The sequence below is a fragment of the Scyliorhinus canicula genome, chromosome 15 (genome assembly GCF_902713615.1).
Source record: "Scyliorhinus canicula chromosome 15, sScyCan1.1, whole genome shotgun sequence".
Classification (NCBI taxonomy): Eukaryota; Metazoa; Chordata; class Chondrichthyes; order Carcharhiniformes; family Scyliorhinidae; genus Scyliorhinus; species Scyliorhinus canicula.
Window position 1 is genome coordinate 124,320,661 of NC_052160.1, and position 19,809 is coordinate 124,340,469.

General features: G+C 47.0%; 1 protein-coding gene across 4 annotated transcripts in view; it reads left to right on the forward strand.

The window, feature by feature from the left end:
- The first annotated feature begins 15,524 nt into the window (after nucleotides 1–15,524).
- The window catches only part of LOC119978356 (calcium/calmodulin-dependent protein kinase type 1G-like), a 44,635-nt gene continuing 40,350 nt past the window's right edge, over nucleotides 15,525–19,809 (forward strand). For 3 of the 4 annotated variants that reach the window (XR_005463423.1, XM_038819930.1, XM_038819932.1), the window contains exons 1-2: nucleotides 15,525–15,676; nucleotides 15,981–16,074. Coding sequence is in view for 3 of the 4 variants with exons in the window: in XM_038819930.1 (XP_038675858.1) it covers nucleotides 15,986–16,074 (89 nt within the window). In the remaining variant the exon portion in view is untranslated. The remainder of the gene's footprint in view (nucleotides 15,677–15,980; nucleotides 16,075–19,809) is intronic. The other variant, XM_038819931.1, reaches the window with a different exon arrangement.

The following is a 19,809-nucleotide window of genomic DNA, read 5'->3' on the forward strand; positions in this document are numbered from 1 at the left end:
GCAGTTAATAGCTGCATCATTGCCATGTGCAAACTGCAGCACCTCTTGCTCATTATGGCAAATATTCAGCTAGATTACGAATATAGATGTTTGTGTTATCACGCATTATTAGGTGTTGCCTAGGTTAGTGATCTAGCCATGTGATTGTGAACTAGTATTTGTTTAATGGTCACGGTTGGATAGTTTAATATTCTGTTCAGTTGTGGACATTCAGCTAGTTAACCTGCAAACATTTTGTCTTTATTTTGTCCAAACCAATGAGGTTTGATAAATAATGTAACTGAACACTAATTCAGTGAAATTTGTCAGTGCATGCAGCTCTGATTATAGGCCCCCATGTTATAAGATGTCAGGATGCGAGAAAATTGAATGTAAATTAAGCAGGGGTTTTTCAAACTCAGGGTCGTGAACCATGGATAGGTCAAGGGCAGGTGTTGGGAGGGTCACGCAGCAATCAGTTGTGGCATTCCTGATTGCGGGAGAAGCGCCCAATGGCCGTGAATGACTTTTAAGAATGCCGGCTGCGACTGGCTTTTAGGTTGAGAATGTTGACCGCCACCAGCCTTTAAATACAAACGATGGAGTCTGCCCGCCAGAGTCACGCATTCAACACAGACAATGATGTCACGCATCCTGTACGTCGGTGCTTTGGGCACAAAATCATGGAGGAGAGGTTCCTCCATTTTGTAGTTGCCAGCAAGCAAGCAACAGGACTGTGTGAAGAACTGAAGATGGGTAAGTTTTCAACAAGGAAGAGAGGGCCAGAAACACAAACAGGCCAGGGTCTAAGGTATGGTTTTGTTAATGGTGCCAATGCAAATCAGGATGCAAAGCATGTGTGTGTCAAATGTAGGAAGAACTGGCAAAAGAAGGTTTAAAAACCCTCAACTTCAAGGGCATTTGAAGACTAAGCGTGGTGAGTTTGAGGGCAAACGTTTTGATGTTTTTAAAGGATGCAGCAAGAATTTAAATTGTCAGATGAAGTCCTCAGCAGAAATGTAACATTGAATAGCAAAGCAAGTGAGATCGGGAGGACCAAACAGGCTCACCTGTCGCATTAAAAGCAAGCAATAATGGTGTCTCTAAGGTCAGGCGGCATGGGTCGTGAAGGTCAGCCAGTTGGTAAAAGTGGGTCCTGGGAAAAAAGTTTGAAAAACACTGAATTACACTTTTTCTGTATCTGTTTAAAGGCAAACACAGCACCAAAATAACTTCCATCAGTCATGTACACACTCCACAAATTAATTGTTGAAGGTATTTGTTTATATTGGTGATGTTGTCCCTGATAAGTACTTGAAAGAGCAGGGTTCATACATGGACGATTAACTTCCAGTAAAGTATGTCGGTATTGAAGCAATTAACATGCTGAAATGGGTATTTCAGAACATCCAGAAAAATGATGGGTTTTGTTATTCGGCTATAATTCAATTAAACTTGAGGGGATATTTAATGATTTTCTTTTGTATAACCATGGTCTTTTTTGTTCTGATGTAAACATATTTGATGCAATATTACAAATAACATACTTAGAATTGGACATTTAAAAAAAATTCCAGAAAGTGTTTCATGAATTTAATTTGAGGCAGGTTAAAAGAAAGTGGTGCAATAGTTGTGCCCCTGCCTCTAAGCCAGAAGCTCCAGGTTTAAGTACCTCTTGATGCCCCAGGAAGGTATGGTTTATGATATGACCAAAAGGCTGAGTATCGACTTGTAGATCCTGTTAACATGCGCCAATAGAAGGTGGTAAGAGCAGGAGAGATTCCTGGTCAGCCATGTAATGGAAAGAAATTGGAGCTTCTACCATCATTGTCCATAGCTCCAAGTGTCAATGTGCATGTAAACCTGTATATTGCTACAACGACTCGGGGACCTTGGGAGCTGGATGGCTGATGTAGATCAGTTTGGTACCAATAGCTATGGGGTTTGATCCCCATTGTGGCTGTGGTGGATTCAGGACCTGCCTCCTTCCCCTATGCCCTACCCATTGTGGAGATTGCGGTGCTGTAGATTGGATCTGCCCCCAACAGAGAACTAAAGAAGAAAGGAATATGTACTTTTAATATTCTATTATAGATTTATGAGCTGGCTCAGAGTTGCTTGACGGCAATTCTAACCAATTTTTGAGTGAAGAAGTGATTGACAGTGAATACCGCAATTTAATTTGTATTGCCTACTTCGTTAAATGGGATGTTCTGGAGTCCTTGTCTTTAGTGCAATACACAAAAAATTAAATGCCATGGGGAAGGAATAAAGGGAATTGGGAATTTAAAAAAAATCTATAATGTGTGTGGCCAAAAGGATGAATGTTAACTCATAGGGTGGAAGCACAATTGAATATAAAGTGTTTTGTCACCTTTTGGCCCTCTGAGTTATGGTGAAAGGTCATCGACCTGAAACATGAATCTTGGAGACTTCCAGTTCTGCTGAGTTTTTCCTCCATACTTTGTTTTAAATTTCACATTTCCAGCTACAACTGCATCTTGAGCGAAGGGGAGAGACACTTATTTTTTATGGAGGAGTAATTTGTATAAACATTGCATTCATTTCGTACAACTGTTTAGATTATTTTGAAAATGTTTCTTAAAAATAAATCTGCTTTCCATCTTTTACAGAGCAATTCATTCAGTAATTGTGTGCGATGGAGACCAGTGATCAAAGTGAAGCAAGAACCTGTCATGTGAAAATCCTCTTACTTGTGATTGAATGAAGGTCAAGTAGATGCTGGAACACAGCACCAAATATGATCTCGTACACAAATTGTGTTGTAAATGATAGATTCCCCGTTTCAGCGGGTGACTGCCCCTAGCCAACTGTGCACAAGATCCCAATTATAAAGTGAGTGTTGCCACAGGTTTTCTGGTTCTGCAAACCCCACCGTTAAAATCCGCCCACAGGTTGGATTTTCATTGGTGGATGCGACTAAGACAGGAATCGGAGGCGGGTGACCCAAGAATGAATGCAGAGGCTGCCATGTGCAGAGGCAGACTGGGTGGAAGGTCAACCTCTGTGCTAGGACACGTTGCTTAGATAAACGATGCAAATGAAAAACAGCCCTCGCCCTTCAGCTTGCACCCACTCCCTCTGCCCCATCCATGCCAACCTATGCTGACCCATTCCCCTCCACCTACCCCCATTGCCCCGCTACCCCTATGCCAATCCATGCACCATGCCCATCCCCCATAGCCCCTCATATGTCCCTATGCCAACCCATGCCATTATTCACCCCATAGACTCTCATATCACCATAACCCCTCATGCCCCCTATGCCAACTCATGACCCTGATACAGACCACTATTTGCCCATACCCCCTCCATGTATACTCACTTCATATCCTGGAAACACTCTCACGATAGCTTTTGATACTTCCTTGACAGTTCCTTGACAACTGGACAGTTATTTGACAGTTTCTTGATAGCTGGACAGTTTCTTAACAGCTGGATAGTTGCTTGACAGTTTGGCAGTTCTTTGACAGTTGCTTGAAAGTTGGGCAGTTCTTTGACAGCTGGACAGTATTGATGAGTTTGTGCGTACAATGTGCATAATCATGTTTATTTTTAATAGTCTGAAAGAGTGTCTTACCTCTGCTAAAGGTGTCCAAGATCCTATTCAAAGGGGTACCCTACCTCTCCAAAGGGGGTATCCTGACTAGTCAAACAAATTCACTAAGTTCAGACTTCCTCTTACCTGATCGAATCTGCCCACTGGTTTTCACACTGCTGGTCTACCAAAATCCCAATTCACTAGAGGCAGTTGGTGATTTAAATGCCTGGTTTGCTCCGCCAATTATGTGTGAACCGCGGCCGGACTCCAATCCCTCCTCTCCATCATGGCGAAAATCAGCTGGACTCTGGATTCGGGCTGACAAACTGCAACATTAATATGAAGTGAAGCTGTTTATAATAACAATAATAATATTTATTATTGTCACAAGCAGGTTTACATTAACACTGCAATGAAGTTACTGTGAAATTCCCCTAGTCGCCACATTCCAGTACACATGGGGTGAGTTTGCTTAACTTTTAAAAAAAATTTAGAGTACTCAATTCATTTTTTCCAATTAAGGGGAAATTTAGCATGGCCAATCCACCTAGCTTGCACATTTTTGGGGTGTGGAGTGTAGCCATGCTGGCCACGCAAAATGGACACTGAGCCAAACTAAAATGGAAGACTGCTGGGAAACAGACAGTTTAGCCAGAACAGCAGTCTGCAAAGAGCAGTTTGCATTCTGCAGCAGCAGAAACCAGTTTGGGCTCAGGTGAAAAGACCTTAGCTAGGTGCAAATGGCAAAACGCTTTGCATGCTAATGAGGCCATCAGACTTGAACACCCACACAATAGATACATTTGGTTCTGAATGGACACATTCTAATCAAGACCCAGACATCGAGGCACCAGAAACCTCCAAACAAAAGGACATAAGAAACGCCCCCTCCATCACGGAGACCCCCTCGCATTGGGGAATTAATCCAGTATCGATAAGAAATTGATCCAATAGGTAGAGCCCGCCCGAGAAGAGGGAAGGACAACGGAACCCCTATAAAAGATAGGGACCTCGTGTTGTCCGGTCTGTTACACCCGTGCTCCGGCTCCGACTGACATCGCGCATCCTGACTCCAGCCGTTGAGCACCAGCCGCCGAAACCGTAAGTTCAACGCTCGCTACGCGATCCAAGCCCACTAGACTCCCAAGTACCAGAACGCTTGCTGAAGGCTGCAGACAAAACCAGGACGAAGGCCTCGTTCTCTGACCTTGCCTGTTCCTGTTAGATAAGTATTCTGTTTGCTTAAGTTTAGTTATAGCTTAGTCTCTTAGTGTGTGCATGAGTATTTATTATAACTGTATAATAAATATTGATCGTTTGAACTTTACTAATCGGTGTATCGTCTTTATTACTTTGAACTTGACCTTGGAATACTTGTGACGTTGCCTATACGGCAACTGGCGACTCCAGAGCTAAATAATTACATAGAACAGAGCCTAGCAGTGTTAAGCACACGTCGAACTCGGAGGCGTGTTAATACACTCCAATAAACGCGTTTTACGCCCATAGTAAAACGTGCAACATTTAGTGGCGACATCCGCCGGGACCCTGTTGTAAGTGGAAACACCACAGTGTCCAGGACCCTGAAATTTGAATTAGAACTCCAAATTGCAGAGAAAGAAAGAGATCACAAGTATTCAAGGTGTTCAAAATAATAAGCGAAATTCGGAAGTGTGTTTTAGTGCATGCGTACTAACAGGGCTGTAAGGTAAAACTGAAAGCTTTTTGTTGCGACAAACTTTCGGTAGTTTTGTGATCGGAAAATAGCGTAAGCCGTACCCTTTTTACGAAACACCACCCCAACAACCCCCTGTTCCAAATTATAAAAGGAGAGTCAGAGGAAATGGCCATGCAGGCAATGGAACGTCTGATGGATCCAGCAAAGTTTGTGGTCGCAGCGACCAGCAGCAGTAGCAGAGTAGGCCAGTGTCCCACGTGGGAGCTGGAACTCCACAAATATTTACAAGGAAAGGGATGGCCCCTTTGGAAAGAGTTTTGTGCAAATGAGGAGACAGGTCCCGGGAGTATAGGTCATACTTGGTGGGAGAACCTCTCTCAAATACACAAAAAGAGTTTAGGTAAAGCACGCAAGCCGATGGCGATTGTGTCCTGCTTGGCACAGTTGCGAGGCGCAGAGGAGGTCATCAGGACGCTCCGGACAGATTTAGAGGAAAGGAACCGAATGAGTAAGGTCGATGTCAGGGACATCGAGAAAGAAAACCTGGAATTAAAAGGGAAGTTGGCAGAGAAGGATAGAGAGGTGGATGATGCCAAGAGGGCTCACCAGTCTTGTCTAGCTCATCTGAGCAGTTCCCAGACCCAGTATGAGAAAGCCTATCAGGACGTGCAACGTGCCGTTCTGATAAGACAGGAATCGGAAAAGCAGGTGGAGGCATTGCAGAGGCAATGTTCCGATCTCAAAGCAGCTTTGAGAGCACTCCATGCTGCAACGACCGAACAAAGACAAAGCACAGTTGACCACGCGAAATGCAGGAAACAGATTGCGGAACTGCAATCTCTGCTTTCGGTGCAGAATGGCTTCCAAAGCACCTTTGGAGCTCAGTTAGATGGGGAAAACGCCCCAGATTGGCAGGAATTAAGCGAGACAGCGCAGCGTTATGTTCAGGGAACATGTGCGCCAGCAGCTCAGCAGAAACGACAGGCACCCCAACCCCCCACAGCTCAGATCATAACCGCACCCATGAATCCCGTAACCACACAGAGGAAAGCCGAATCAGAAGGCGCCCCAGACATAACTTACACCACCCCTTTAACAGTAACCCAGCTAAGGGACGCTTGTGAAAAGATCACTCCGTTCCTCCCCACCGCAGACCCCCACCAGTTCTTTGCTAAAGTAAAACAGCAGGCTACCATGTACGGCCTGGATGAGAGAGAGCAGGTTAAGCTCACCGTGCTGAGCTTAGACCAGAGTGTAGTGGCAGCCCTCCCCGACCCACAGAACGTGGCAGGAGGCAGCCTAGAGGAGATGCACACTGCCATTTTAGATGCCATCGGGTACAATAGAGGTGACCCCGTAGAAGGATTGAATAAGTGCAGGCAGAAGAGATCCGAACACCCCACAGCATTCGCAGGAAGGCTGTGGATTCACTTCAGCGCAGTTTTCGGACAGCTAGATAGAGCGCATTTAACCCGCGAAAACATGGTTAAGTGGACGCGCACAATTATCTCACACGCAACAGAAGCAGGACAGAGCGCTTGCAATAGTTACGACCCCTCAGAAGAGGCCCATAACGAAAAATGGGTCCTGAAAAGATTGTCCCGCGCTTGGGAGCAATCGCTTCAGGCAAAAGGAAAAGTTAGATCCCCAGAAGAGGCTCAGGCTGCTGCAGATATCCAAGCAGTCAGAGAGCACCAGAAGCCCGCATGGGTAAATGAAGGCAAGAGCAGCCCTCAACAGAAAGGACAGGAATGCTATAACTGTGGACAGTTAGGGCATTGGGCAAAAGAGTGCCAAGCACCCCAGCGATCTCAGAGAGGCCAGCAGACAGGCACTCTGAACCGCAACAAAGCAAAACCCATCCACAATGTAGCAGTACAGTCAGGACCCACCAATGTGGACGAGACGAACTGACGGTGTTCGGGCTCCCCCACTTGGGTCTGTGACACACTATGGGACTCATCAGGGAGGCCCGTAGTCACGGCAAAAGTCAAAGGGAAGCCCATAGAGTTACTGTGGGACACAGGAGGATCCCGCACCACCATTAACTCCACAACCACGGCACACTCAGACACGTGGCCGACCACCTCCACCATCACACTTAGCGGGTTCACCGGACACTCGCAGCAGGGACACATTACAGCACCCATAGCAATTCAGCTAGGGAACATTAGCACAAGGCACCCCGTAGTTCTAGTAAATCTTCCCCGGACAGCAGAGCACATCCTGGGGATAGATTTTATGAACGCTCATAGCTTGTCGTTCGACCCAGTGAACCAGTGTGTCTGGCGAATGGCGAGATCAGACAGAGCCCCAGCCACCCTCACAGTAGGAGACTACGCTAATCGGATTAGCGCAGTGGGAGAGTACTCATTCGACCTGACTACACTCCACACCGACCGACAAATTAAGGCCCTACTAAACAAACACAGGACAGCATTTGCAAGTCACCGTCATGACTGTGGCAGAATGACTGGACAAGTTCATGTTACCGGACAGGACGCCCGACCGCAAAAGCAGTATAGATTTCCCCTTGAAGCAGAGGTGGAAATAGAAAAGGTTATAGGCAGCTTGTTGGACCAAGGTGTACTGAGAACGGTAGCCTCCACCAACAATGCCCCTATTTGGCCAGTGAGGAAGCCCGATGGATCATGGCGTCTGACCATCGATTATCGGGAACTCAACAAAGTAACCCCCGCAGTAGCCCCAACGGTAGCTACTAGTCCCGAGACCATGCTCAAGCAGGGTCTCAACGCCAAGTACTTCACGGTATTGGACATCAGTAATGGATTCTGGTCAATACCATTGGCAAAAGCGTGCCAATACAAATTCGCATTCACTTTTAAGACTCAGCAGTACACGTGGACATGCCTCCCACAAGGATTCCACAATTCACCCTCCATTTTCCACCGACAGCTGGCAAGTGGATTAGAGAAATTTTCCCGACCCGAATGTCTGGTACAGTATGTAGACGACCTACTACTGCAGACAGACACAAAGGCAGAGCACATTTCGCTTCTGGCCGAACTCCTGGAACTCTTAACTGAAATTGGCTGTAAAGTTAACCCGAAAAAGGCCCAAATATTGGAAAGTCAAGTGATGTATTTGGGATCAGTCATCACGCACGGCAAACGCGAGATCGAATTCAAAAGAATTGATTCGATCGTCAAATTGCCCCTTCCCCAGAATGTATCAGCCCTCCGGTCGTTTTTAGGACTGGTTGGCTATTGTCGGAACCACATCGACGGATTCGCGACAAAAGCCGCCCCACTTTCAGACCTCCTTAAGAAAGGAGCCCCCTGGGAATGGCTTCCGCAGCATACAGGCGCTGTGGAAGAGTTGAAACGAGCCCTTAGTGCAGCACCCGCGCTGCTAGTCCCCGACCAACTTTCACCGTACGCAATCGAGGTAGCTAGCACAGATCTAACCCTCTCGGCCGTGTTGCTTCAAGAACGGCACGAGCAGCTAAGACCAGTGGCTTATGCCTCCCGACTGTTAGACCCGGTAGAACAAGGATTTTCAGCCTGTGAGAGGCACCTCCTTGCTGTCTTCTGGGCAGTACAGTATTTCTCATACATCACCGGACTCAACCCCATTACTATTCTGACCGAACACACACCCACACAGCTACTACTAGACGGTCGACTGAAGGACGGTTCAGTTAGCCAGATTAGGGCAGCTAGGTGGACCCTACTTTTACAAGGACGGGACATTACAGTAAAACGGACACGCACACACACATACTTAGCAGACAACCTCCAATACCCCGGACAGCCCCATGACTGTGAAATTGTAGCTCCCCTGCATAACACAGGACCCTTTTTAGCAAAAACACCCCCCAGGAAGATAGGGAACCCGAAACAAAGCACCCAGCCCACAGACACGTGTGGACCCTTGAGGATTTATGTAGACGGTTCCTCCACAGTTTTAAATGGTGAGCGTATCACAGGATGCGGCATCTATGTAGAGGACGCGCAGGGGCGCGCTCTCGAAGAGATAGCTCTTAAGTTACCAGGTCACTTAGGCGCGCAGGCAGCAGAGCTAGCAGCCATAGCGTACATAGTGGACCACCCCGATTCTTTCCCCAGCCCAGCAGACATATATTCAGACAGCTTATATGTATGCAATAGCCTGACAGATTTTCTGCCCCTGTGGAGGACACGAGGTTTTGTCTCCGCAGACGGAAAACCCCTTCCATCAGCCCCCTTACTCCAGCATATCCTAGAGAAAGCGAAGGACAGGACCTTCGGCATAATAAAAGTAAGAAGCCACCATAGGTCATCACCCCCTGGGAATGTAAAGGCCGACGCGTTGGCTAAGGCAGGTTCCAGGAGAGGACACTTATGGACCCCCCCAGCTAGCGCACCAGCTAGCGCCCCTGTGAGCGCAGTCCAAGTCTCACAGACTGATATTAAAGATCTCGTGGCAGCACAGAAACAGGACGGAGACCTCAGGGAGGTTTTCAAGGGAAACTTTGTGCCTGCGTACGAGCACTTTAGACACGCACTGACCACACATGAGGGTGTGATCATTAAGGACCAACTTTATGTGGTCCCACAGCAGGACAGGAATCAGATGATTGCCTTGTTCCATGACGGACACGGGCATCAGGGAATTGATGCAACAACGAGGCACCTCAGGCAACTCTGTTGGTGGCCTAATCTCAGGAATGATGTAACGCACTACATAGAGAATTGCCTGATTTGTGCTCAGAATAACCCGGAGAGGTATTCTAAGAAGGCACAACTTCGGCATACTCGCCCAGTTAACGGCCCTTGGACAAACCTCCAGATCGATTTTATAGGTCCATTGCCCCCTTGTAGGAATGGCTATAAATACGTTCTGGTGGTGATAGATACCTTTACCAAGTGGGTAGAGGCATTTCCCTCACGAACAAACACAGCTAAGACAGCTGCAAAGATCCTGACCCACCACATCTTCACGAGATGGGGTTTACCCCGAAGTATCGATTCGGACCAGGGATCTCACTTTACAGGACGGGTCATGAGGAACGTCCTGACAATATTCGGAATCAAACAGAACTTCCATATTGCGTATCATCCACAGTCCAGCGGGATTGTGGAGCGCATGAATCGGACCCTAAAAACTACCCTCAGGAAAATGGTTCAAGAGAACAATTCCACATGGGATTCAGTGCTCCCATTTGCACTTATGTTCATAAGGAACACTGTCTCCACATCGACAGGATACACACCACACACACTCATGACCGGACGCCCTATGAAAGGTACAGAATTCCTTTTAGGACTGGACATGACAAGCCCCGAAGTGACGGCCCTCACACATGAAAAGGCAGTTAAAGATCTAGTTGAGACTGTGAGGTCTGCACAGCTCGCAGCCGCAGTCCAGCTAGGGAAACGCCGACAGCAACGGACTGCCTGTTTCAATAAGACCGTCCACACCACAGAATTCCAGGTTGGGCAACAGGTAATGTTATCTGTTTATAACCCCAGCAGTTTTTTGGCTCCAAAATATTCCGGTCCCTACTCAATTTCGGACAAAATTAGCCCCTCCGTTTACAGGATCAAATATCCTAATGGGAAGACCGCGTGGTTCCATATAAACCAGTTAAAGGCATATGGAACACAGGCCAACCATGCTCACCATGTCCTGCTGGATGCAGCAGAACACTTCACCCCGCCCACCAGAGACACTTTTCCACCATCCCCCTCACAGACCAGTTCATCCACGGACTCGCCCACGACTCCGCCCCCCGACCACTACAGACCACGCCCCGACACGCCCACAAGCTGCCACAGCAGAGACAGTAGGACAGACACTGACTCTGAAGACAGCGACACCACACAGCCATACAGCCCACACTGCACCAACTACGACCCCGACTCCAGTGACCCCATGGAAGTCACCTACCTCAAATATCCAGAACCACCACCCGACCCCGACTACCCCGACAACACACTCGACACTACACAATGGCACAGGGACAATTCCTACAGACTTGTCCGCAATGACGAGAGTGACCCCCGGTCACACAACTCCAAAATAGCATGCCTGATCCACACAAGGGTGTGGGATCCGGGAGAGCAGGACGACACGGTGTCTGACTCCCGACACGGCAACCCCTTTGTGACCCTGTTCACAGAGGCAGAATCAAAGTGAGGTGTCCAGATGATGCAAGATAGGAATCGTTTGAGGGAAACGATGTCCTTTCTGATGGAACCTGCACGTATGTTTGTCTTCGTTTTATGTTTGTTTGTTTTCAGGAATGTAAATGTTTCAGCTGGAGGATGGACATCTTCTTTTCAGCTGAAAAGATTGTGACCACCTCACATACACGTTAGCTTGTCTGCCGAAACTTTTGAGAACTTCGGTTTGATTGGAGATCTTTCCAAAGTTGTAAGGCCACACGCCAAATAGCTTGTCCGCAGATATTTCTGAGAACTTCAGTTGTATCCTCTGGTGAACCGACACGGTTCACGACTTGTTCCCTGTTTTCAGAACGGAGCATCTTGGCTCCATTGTTTTTAGGTGCCCCTCTATTCGGCGAAATAGAGGCTGCAAGTCATGGTAAACACATTCGTACCCGTTTTCTCCAGGTTACTCAGGCAGTGGACAAACGGCACTGAGGACCCGCCCTGTCTGAGAACCAACCCTTGGTCAGCCAAGCTCGGGTATGGCACAGCACGCCCTACCCGGGGATCCCATCCAACTCGTACCCGTAGCGGCCCATACGCAACTCATTCGGATGTTTATTTCCAAGTTTGTTTTCATTTTACGTTAGGTAGCCCTTCGGCCACCATCCCACATGCTATTTACATCCGGGAACATTCGGATGGTAAATCAGCAAAGCCTGCGAGACGGCTCGCAGAAGGAAGGATTGTTAGGTGTATGCTGGTCTTTAAATTCGCTTTTTGAAAAAAAAAATGAGGGGAGTCACAGGGTGTGACTTAGCCAGTCATTTTAAAGGGTCAATTGGGATTTGAAAGACAGATGCACTAACAAGTAAAGGTCTTAAACTGTGTATTGACAGATACTGTGCTTGATCCCAAAGGTTTCAAAGGACGAGACAGAGGTCGAAGCCAGGATTGTCAATACCGGAGGAAGAAGGAAGAGAAAGAAGAAGAACAGCAAAATGATGGAAGCCCACTTATTACTGTTTAATGTCATATGTATATGTGTGGAAACAAGACACGTTTCCCCCACAACCCCCACCGTAAATGTTAGTACAACAAACCCCCAGTGCTCAGCTCTGATCAGCGAGGTTCAGACCTGGTGTACTAAATTCATGACGTGGTACTCCATGTCCTACATAATCGAATCACTGTTGGTGATCGCGATCCTCATCATCCTAGTGCAGACCCTCAGGTTGAGGAAATGGAAGAGGAGAGCCTCTCGTTCCAGCACCTCACCCATCTATAGAGTGCAATCCCCCATCTTCGGATTCCACCAAACCCCTCAACCCCTCACTGATTACAACACTCTGTAAATAAAATTCAGCCATGTATTATATTGTTCCATACTCGACTGCCGAGTTGGGAAGTGTGATGTTGTGGTGTGAATGGTTAAGGTTTTAGAGTGATTAAATGTTTAAGTTAAGGTTAAGGTTAATAGTGATAGGTAGAGGTTCCCAGTTGTAGTAATGCATGTCCCTTTGACATAGGGCCAAGTAGAAATGTTAGTTAAAATTTTTTTTTCTCTTCTTCCCATAGTTTAGAACAGAGTAGAACGGGAACTGGCAAGAGGTCAGAGAACACAAGGAAGGCAAAGTACATAGGTGATCCTTCACAATAGTATGATTGTGAGGATCACAAGGAGGGAATGTAGCCATGCTGGCCACGCAAAATGGACACTGAGCCAAACTAAAATGGAAGACTGCTGGGAAACAGACAGTTTAGCCAGAACAGCAGTCTGCAAAGAGCAGTTTGCATTCTGCAGCAGCAGAAACCAGTTTGGGCTCAGGTGAAAAGACCTTAGCTAGGTGCAAATGGCAAAACGCTTTGCATGCTAATGAGGCCATCAGACTTGAACACCCACACAATAGATACATTTGGTTCTGAATGGACACATTCTAATCAAGACCCAGACATCGAGGCACCAGAAACCTCCAAACAAAAGGACATAAGAAACGCCCCCTCCATCACGGAGACCCCCTCGCATTGGGGAATTAATCCAGTATCGATAAGAAATTGATCCAATAGGTAGAGCCCGCCCGAGAAGAGGGAAGGACAACGGAACCCCTATAAAAGATAGGGACCTCGTGTTGTCCGGTCTGTTACACCCGTGCTCCGGCTCCGACTGACATCGCGCATCCTGACTCCAGCCGTTGAGCACCAGCCGCCGAAACCGTAAGTTCAACGCTCGCTACGCGATCCAAGCCCACTAGACTCCCAAGTACCAGAACGCTTGCTGAAGGCTGCAGACAAAACCAGGACGAAGGCCTCGTTCTCTGACCTTGCCTGTTCCTGTTAGATAAGTATTCTGTTTGCTTAAGTTTAGTTATAGCTTAGTCTCTTAGTGTGTGCATGAGTATTTATTATAACTGTATAATAAATATTGATCGTTTGAACTTTACTAATCGGTGTATCGTCTTTATTACTTTGAACTTGACCTTGGAATACTTGTGACGTTGCCTATACGGCAACTGGCGACTCCAGAGCTAAATAATTACATAGAACAGAGCCTAGCAGTGTTAAGCACACGTCGAACTCGGAGGCGTGTTAATACACTCCAATAAACGCGTTTTACGCCCATAGTAAAACGTGCAACAGGAGCGAAACCCACGGAAATGCGGGGAGAATGTGCAAACTCCACACGGACAGTGACCCAGAGCCGGGATCGAACCTGGGACCTTGGCGCCGTGAGGCCGCAGTGCTAACCCACTGCGCCACTGTGCTGCTCTGAGTTTGCTTAACTTGGTGTCAATACAAGTGAACACCAAGGAACTGGGTGAGTTCAGATTGGGCGAACTTAGACTGAAGCGCTCCTTTTACCTGAACAATTCCATTTGGTTTGAATGATCACTGAACCTGTGACCCCAGTCTCTCCTCCCGCTCTAAATCTATTTGAGTTTTACTTCTTAGAGAGGACCAAGAGGAAGATCTACAAAGTATTTATTCTTGCCTTTGATTTTGTGAGCTCCAACACGCTAACCAGTCCAATATTGAGGAGATGAAATTTCCATACCAAAATGCAGAAACTATAATTGTGGGTAGTTTACACTTTATTCTTTTAAGTGAAATTTGGATTGAGACTGGCCTTCCCAGTTCATTTTCTTTGTGTGTGTGTGTGTGTGTGTGAATGGGGAGGGCGGCTGTGTGTTGAAGGGGGGGGGGGAGAATGTTGAATATTGGGATAAAGGAACTCAGGAATCCAGACCGCTCACTCTCTCTGAATTTTGATACATCTTGGGATTGCCCATCCCAGTGCCTCAGGTGGGGTCCTCCTTGTAAAGTGGCGGGTGTCGGACTATCACCTGGAAGATGTGCCTCCTGTTCCTGGTAGATATTCAGCAAAACTCTTAGGAAGTAACACACACTTAAATCATGCACACAGAGTTCAGAATGGAAACAGAGATAAGAGATAATGCCAGTTTATCCAAGAAAAAACAAATAGACTAGAACCTCACCCTGATTACTTTCTGTAAAATACTACTCGCAGGTATGACACCTGCAACTTAATGTTCGAACTAGAAGTAGGTAACAGCACAGTGGTTAGCACTGCTGCCTCGCAGCTCTAGGGACCCTGGTTCAATTTTGGCCTCGGGTCACTCTCTGAGTGGAGTTTGCACTTCCTCCCCATGTCTACGAGGGTTTCCTCCGGGTGCTCCGGTTTCCTCCCACAGTCCAAAGATGTGCAGGTTGGGTGAATTGACCATGCTAAATTGCCCCTTAGTTTCCAAAAGGTTAGGTGGGGTTACTGAGTTATGGGGATAGGGTGGCTTAAGTAGGGTGCTCTTTCAAAGGGCTGGTGCTGACCTGATGGGCCGAATGGCCTCCTTCTGCACTGTAAATTCTATGAAATCAAATTGTCAAATATAAGATGTGAAAACCCATTAAAAATATTTCAAAAAAAGATAACACCAGGGTGTTTTTGAGGCCACCACTATGCCGAGATCTTTGAGGGCTTAACAGAGCGGTGCCAGTCAGAGAGAGAGCATTTTGATGTTTATGGACCCCAAGCCCCCTTCTCCTCACCCCACCTCCCACTCTGACCAGAGGATTGGTCCTCTCCCCCCACCTTCTCACCTTGCTTTCCCTGACCCTATCCTTCTACTTTAAGGGACTGATCTGTGATTTAGTGGTTTGGATTTGTTTGTAATCTTGTTTGGAACTAATACTCGGAAAAGCTGCAGGTGAAGCTGGATTGGGGACAGGGAAATCGCAGCAGCCACATCAGTGTGAGGAAGGAGCACCTCACATCCCACTCCAGCCACTCCGTCGGCCTGCCCGAGCTGACATCAGGTTAGCTGGAGGGGGGTAAGTGTTGGTTTGTCCGGTTGGCGCTTTGATGATCATTTTACTCCTCTGTCTTCTGGAGTCGAGGCCTGAGCAATGAAACCATCTCCCCGGGCAAATTGGCTTGAATTGTTATTTAGAGTTGGGGGTGGGGTAGGTACTTCGAACAAGGGTTTTTTGTAAATGTTAAAACATCCAGAAACATTCAGCTGTGTGTTTTTGTGTCATGTTTATGCCTTGAATCACGTGATGTTTTGCTCCCCCCTCGGGCGATTCTGATATTAATTGACATCTTTCTCATTTCATGTCTCTCGACCTTGTCCAGAAACGATGGGGCGAAAGGAGGAAAGTGTTTGCAGCTGGAAGAAACAGACGGCGAACATCACGGACAGTTTCCAGTTGATGGAACTACTGGGATCGTAAGTTGATTGGTTTTGGAAGATGTTTGGGGTGGTCCACTGATCTGAATTAATGGTAACTACAAAGGCCAAGGGAAACAAGACTCGCACTCTAGGCCGATGGGCTTGCAGTAAAACCCGGATGCAGGGTCAGTACCTGGAAAGTTTCTCACTCTCGCTGCAGACCCACTAAGTGCTTCGAGCATTCCGTGTTTTCTTCAGGATTCTACGCCCTCAAGTCCAGCTGCTCCTGTGCCTCTGTGCTGGATCCATCTGAGGTGCCGTGACAGCCTCAGAAGGTGACTCTGTCCCCTTGTACTTGGGTTGGTTGTTCATTGGTATTATCTGTTTTTTCCAGAAGATTGGCTCCCATGAATCTCCACCCCTTGCCAGTCCTGTGGTGCCCGCACACATTCCAAATAGGTCAATTGTATTTACTCCAGCATACCCTTCATCCCCCCCCCCCCCCCCCCAACCCCTCCTTCCTACCTTCCTTCCTTCTCCTTGCATCCCATAAATCTTTCCAATTATTATCTCTGGCAATCTCTGCTTTAATGATGTGACTAAAATAGTGTGCGCGGGATTCTCCATTTCTGAGGCTAATTGTTGACGTCAATGGAGAATCCGTTAACATTTACGGCCGAAAAGCCGGCACCACAGCTGGAAAGATTCTGCTACTGTTAAGGGGCTAGCACCGGTGCCGTGTGGAACACAATCGATTCCAATGAAAAACAGTGTGGGATTTGCTGGATCGAAACTCAGGAGGCTGACATGCTACAGCCGCACATACACATTACACTCCCCACACACACCATGCCAGCCAAAAAGATGGCATTGCTTGTGCTGGAGCACGCCCATACAGCTGATGGCTCATCTGGGGCCAGAGGGGTGGCCTGGGGTGGGGGGGGGGGGACACTTGGACGACCCGTGGCACCAGGTTCAAAGTGGGCTGTCAGCGGTGTGCACAGCTGCATGGCAGCCTTTCCGGCTGCGGCAATGGTGCTCTATGCCCATCCACCCCGACCCCACTGTCCACCTCTTGGCCACCCTCCACGTACCTCCTCTCTCTCCCTCAGCAGCTGCCACACCAGTTTCAAGGTTTTTAAAAGCACAAGTTTCTCTCTCTGCAAGACTTGTGGAATATCCTCCTGTCTGTCCACAACTCGGTCACTTTTAGTTTATCAGTAGTGGCTTTGTTGGTTGTCCAAGTTCCCAAAGCATATAACATAAATTGCAAAATGTGGCACCTTAGCAATCTTTTCGTAAGATTCAGGTTCAGTTTCATGTACTTTTCCTTGCGCCTACAAGCACTTTAAAACATGGTCAGATCGCTGGAGCGGACAGTCTTAACTGGATTGCCTTTATTGCGGATTCATTAGGTTATAAGTTGGAGTGTGGAGCTATATTGTTGAAATGATAACTTCTGACAATGTAGATAAAATAATGGTATTCCATTGTTAACCCATCCTGTGAAAGATACACTGCTCCTTCAAATTCATTCTTGCTGCTTTTAAATATGAAGTTCATGCTTTTCAGTACTTTCCACCTTCAAATGATGAATCAGTCAATTTAGAATTGTTTGGATTTTGTGGATTTGACTGTACTTGTGTCCTCCTGCTAACAATATACACATCCCTGCCAGGTGCTATTGTTAGGAAAATAAAGGTAGTTTTAAGGGATTTATATTTGTATTGGTAAACATTCAATCTAAGTTATTGCTTTAAATGGGTTTAATTTAATGTTTCTGTGCCTGGAAGGGTAAACGCCTCCAGTTAGATTCATGCTGGATAAAGATGTTTGTATGGGTGGAGTTGGTTTCAAATCCCATGGTAACTCTATTGTGCTTAGAGAGAACTACAGTGCAAAGAGTAAATAGGCTAGCAAAGGTGTGTGGGCATTGCTTAGTAACTGGAGACCAGGGAAGACAGCTTTTAGTTTTAGCTGCATATATTGCAGTTAGAGACAGGACATTAGGGAGTCAATATGTCTTAGCTCTGCCAGAAGAAGCTGGACAGGACAAGGGAGTTGCAAAGACATGGGCTTCCTAAAGGAAAAGTTACAGACCAGATAACCAGGGAATTGAGACAAAAAGAATGGCTGGGATTCTCTGGGACAGCCCGTTAGCCACGGGATTTGTGATAGCCCACTGAATCCTGCGATGGACGAAAATTGAAATCCGCGTTAGGTGTCAAATCAGTCACGGGTCTCTCAGCTTCCCAACGTTCCAGCCGAGCTTCCCACCCTGACCCAGTAAGACTATGCGAATAGTTTATTAGAGTTATTTTACATCTTTGATGGCAGGATGTTGGCACAGTGGTTAGCACTGCTGCCTCACAGCGCCTGGAACCTGAGTTTGATTCTGACTTTGGGTGACTGTCTATGTGGCGTCTCCCTGTGTTTGCATGGGTTTCCTCCAGGTGCTCCGGTTTCCTCGCAGTTAGAAGATGTGCAGGTTAGGTCGATTGGCCATGCTAATATTGCCCCTCGGTGTCCAACGGTTATCTGAGGTTATGGATTAAAAGAGAGTGGGCCTTGGTAGGGAGCTTTTTCAGAAGGTCGGTGCAGACCTGAGGGGCTGAATTACATCGTTCTGCACAGTAGGGATTCAATGACTATGACGCGCAATTCACTTTGCAGTTTTATCCGAGAAACTCACTCGTGTGATTTGGTGCAAGTCTTGAGGAACATAGACCTGTTGGCTTGCAGTCTGAGGGTTTGGCAAGGTGGTACGTACCCTACCAACAATTACCTCAGGGTGTCGAGGGTGTCCTTCATTGGGAGGTGGTGGTCAGAGGACTTGTGTTGGTCTGGTGGGGCTCAGGATGCAGGTTACAGACCTTTCAAATTGGCATACTGACAGATCCTTTGAAAGTTTTTGGGGTACGGGTGGGATCACTTTTACTTTATTAGGAGAAAACTTCAGTTTTTACATACTGACTGACTATGGAATGGCACAGAATACCTGGTTCAGGTTTAAAAAATTTCAAGTGGGATTGCATGGCACATCGGGTAGTTTCTAGAGCCAGTGGGAAGCACTCTGATTTTCCCACTGGCAGGGGTATTTAGTCGTGGACCTGGAGAATCCAGTCAATGTCTTAAGAAGACGTGGGGCGGCACGGTAGCATGGTGGTTAGCATAAATGCTTCACAGCTCCAGGGTCCCAGGTTCGATTCCCGGCTGGGTCACTGTCTGTGCGGAGTCTGCACGTCCTCCCCGTGTGTGCGTGGGTTTCCTCCGGGTGCTCCGGTTTCCTCCCACAGTCCAAAGATGTGCGGGTTAGGTGGATTGGCCAGCCTAAATTGCCCTTAGTGTCCTAATAAATAAGGTTAATGGGGGTTGTTGGGTTACTGGTATAGGGTGGATACGTGGGCTTGAGTAGGGTGATCATTGCTCGGCACAACATCGAGGGCCGAAGGGCCTGTTCTGTGCTGTACTGTTCTAAGAGATTCTAAGACTGAAATTAAGAGAACAGAGACCAAGGTATTGTTCAGAAGAATTCAAGGAAGAGTAAACAAAATGTTCTGAGTTAAAGAGATAATTGCAATAATCAGATTTAAGGTGAGACAGCAGCCTTCAGAGGTAAATCAAACATTTGATGCCATTTTAATAAGAGTCTGGGAATCAAGAGTTAAAGCAATTGTGAACAGTTTGTACAGCAGTCGAGACAAAGAAATCCCAAAGTGGGTGGCGTAAATCTGAGGGCTCAATTCACTGTTAAAAGTGGAGCAAATGCCTTGTTTTAAAGTGTAATTTGAT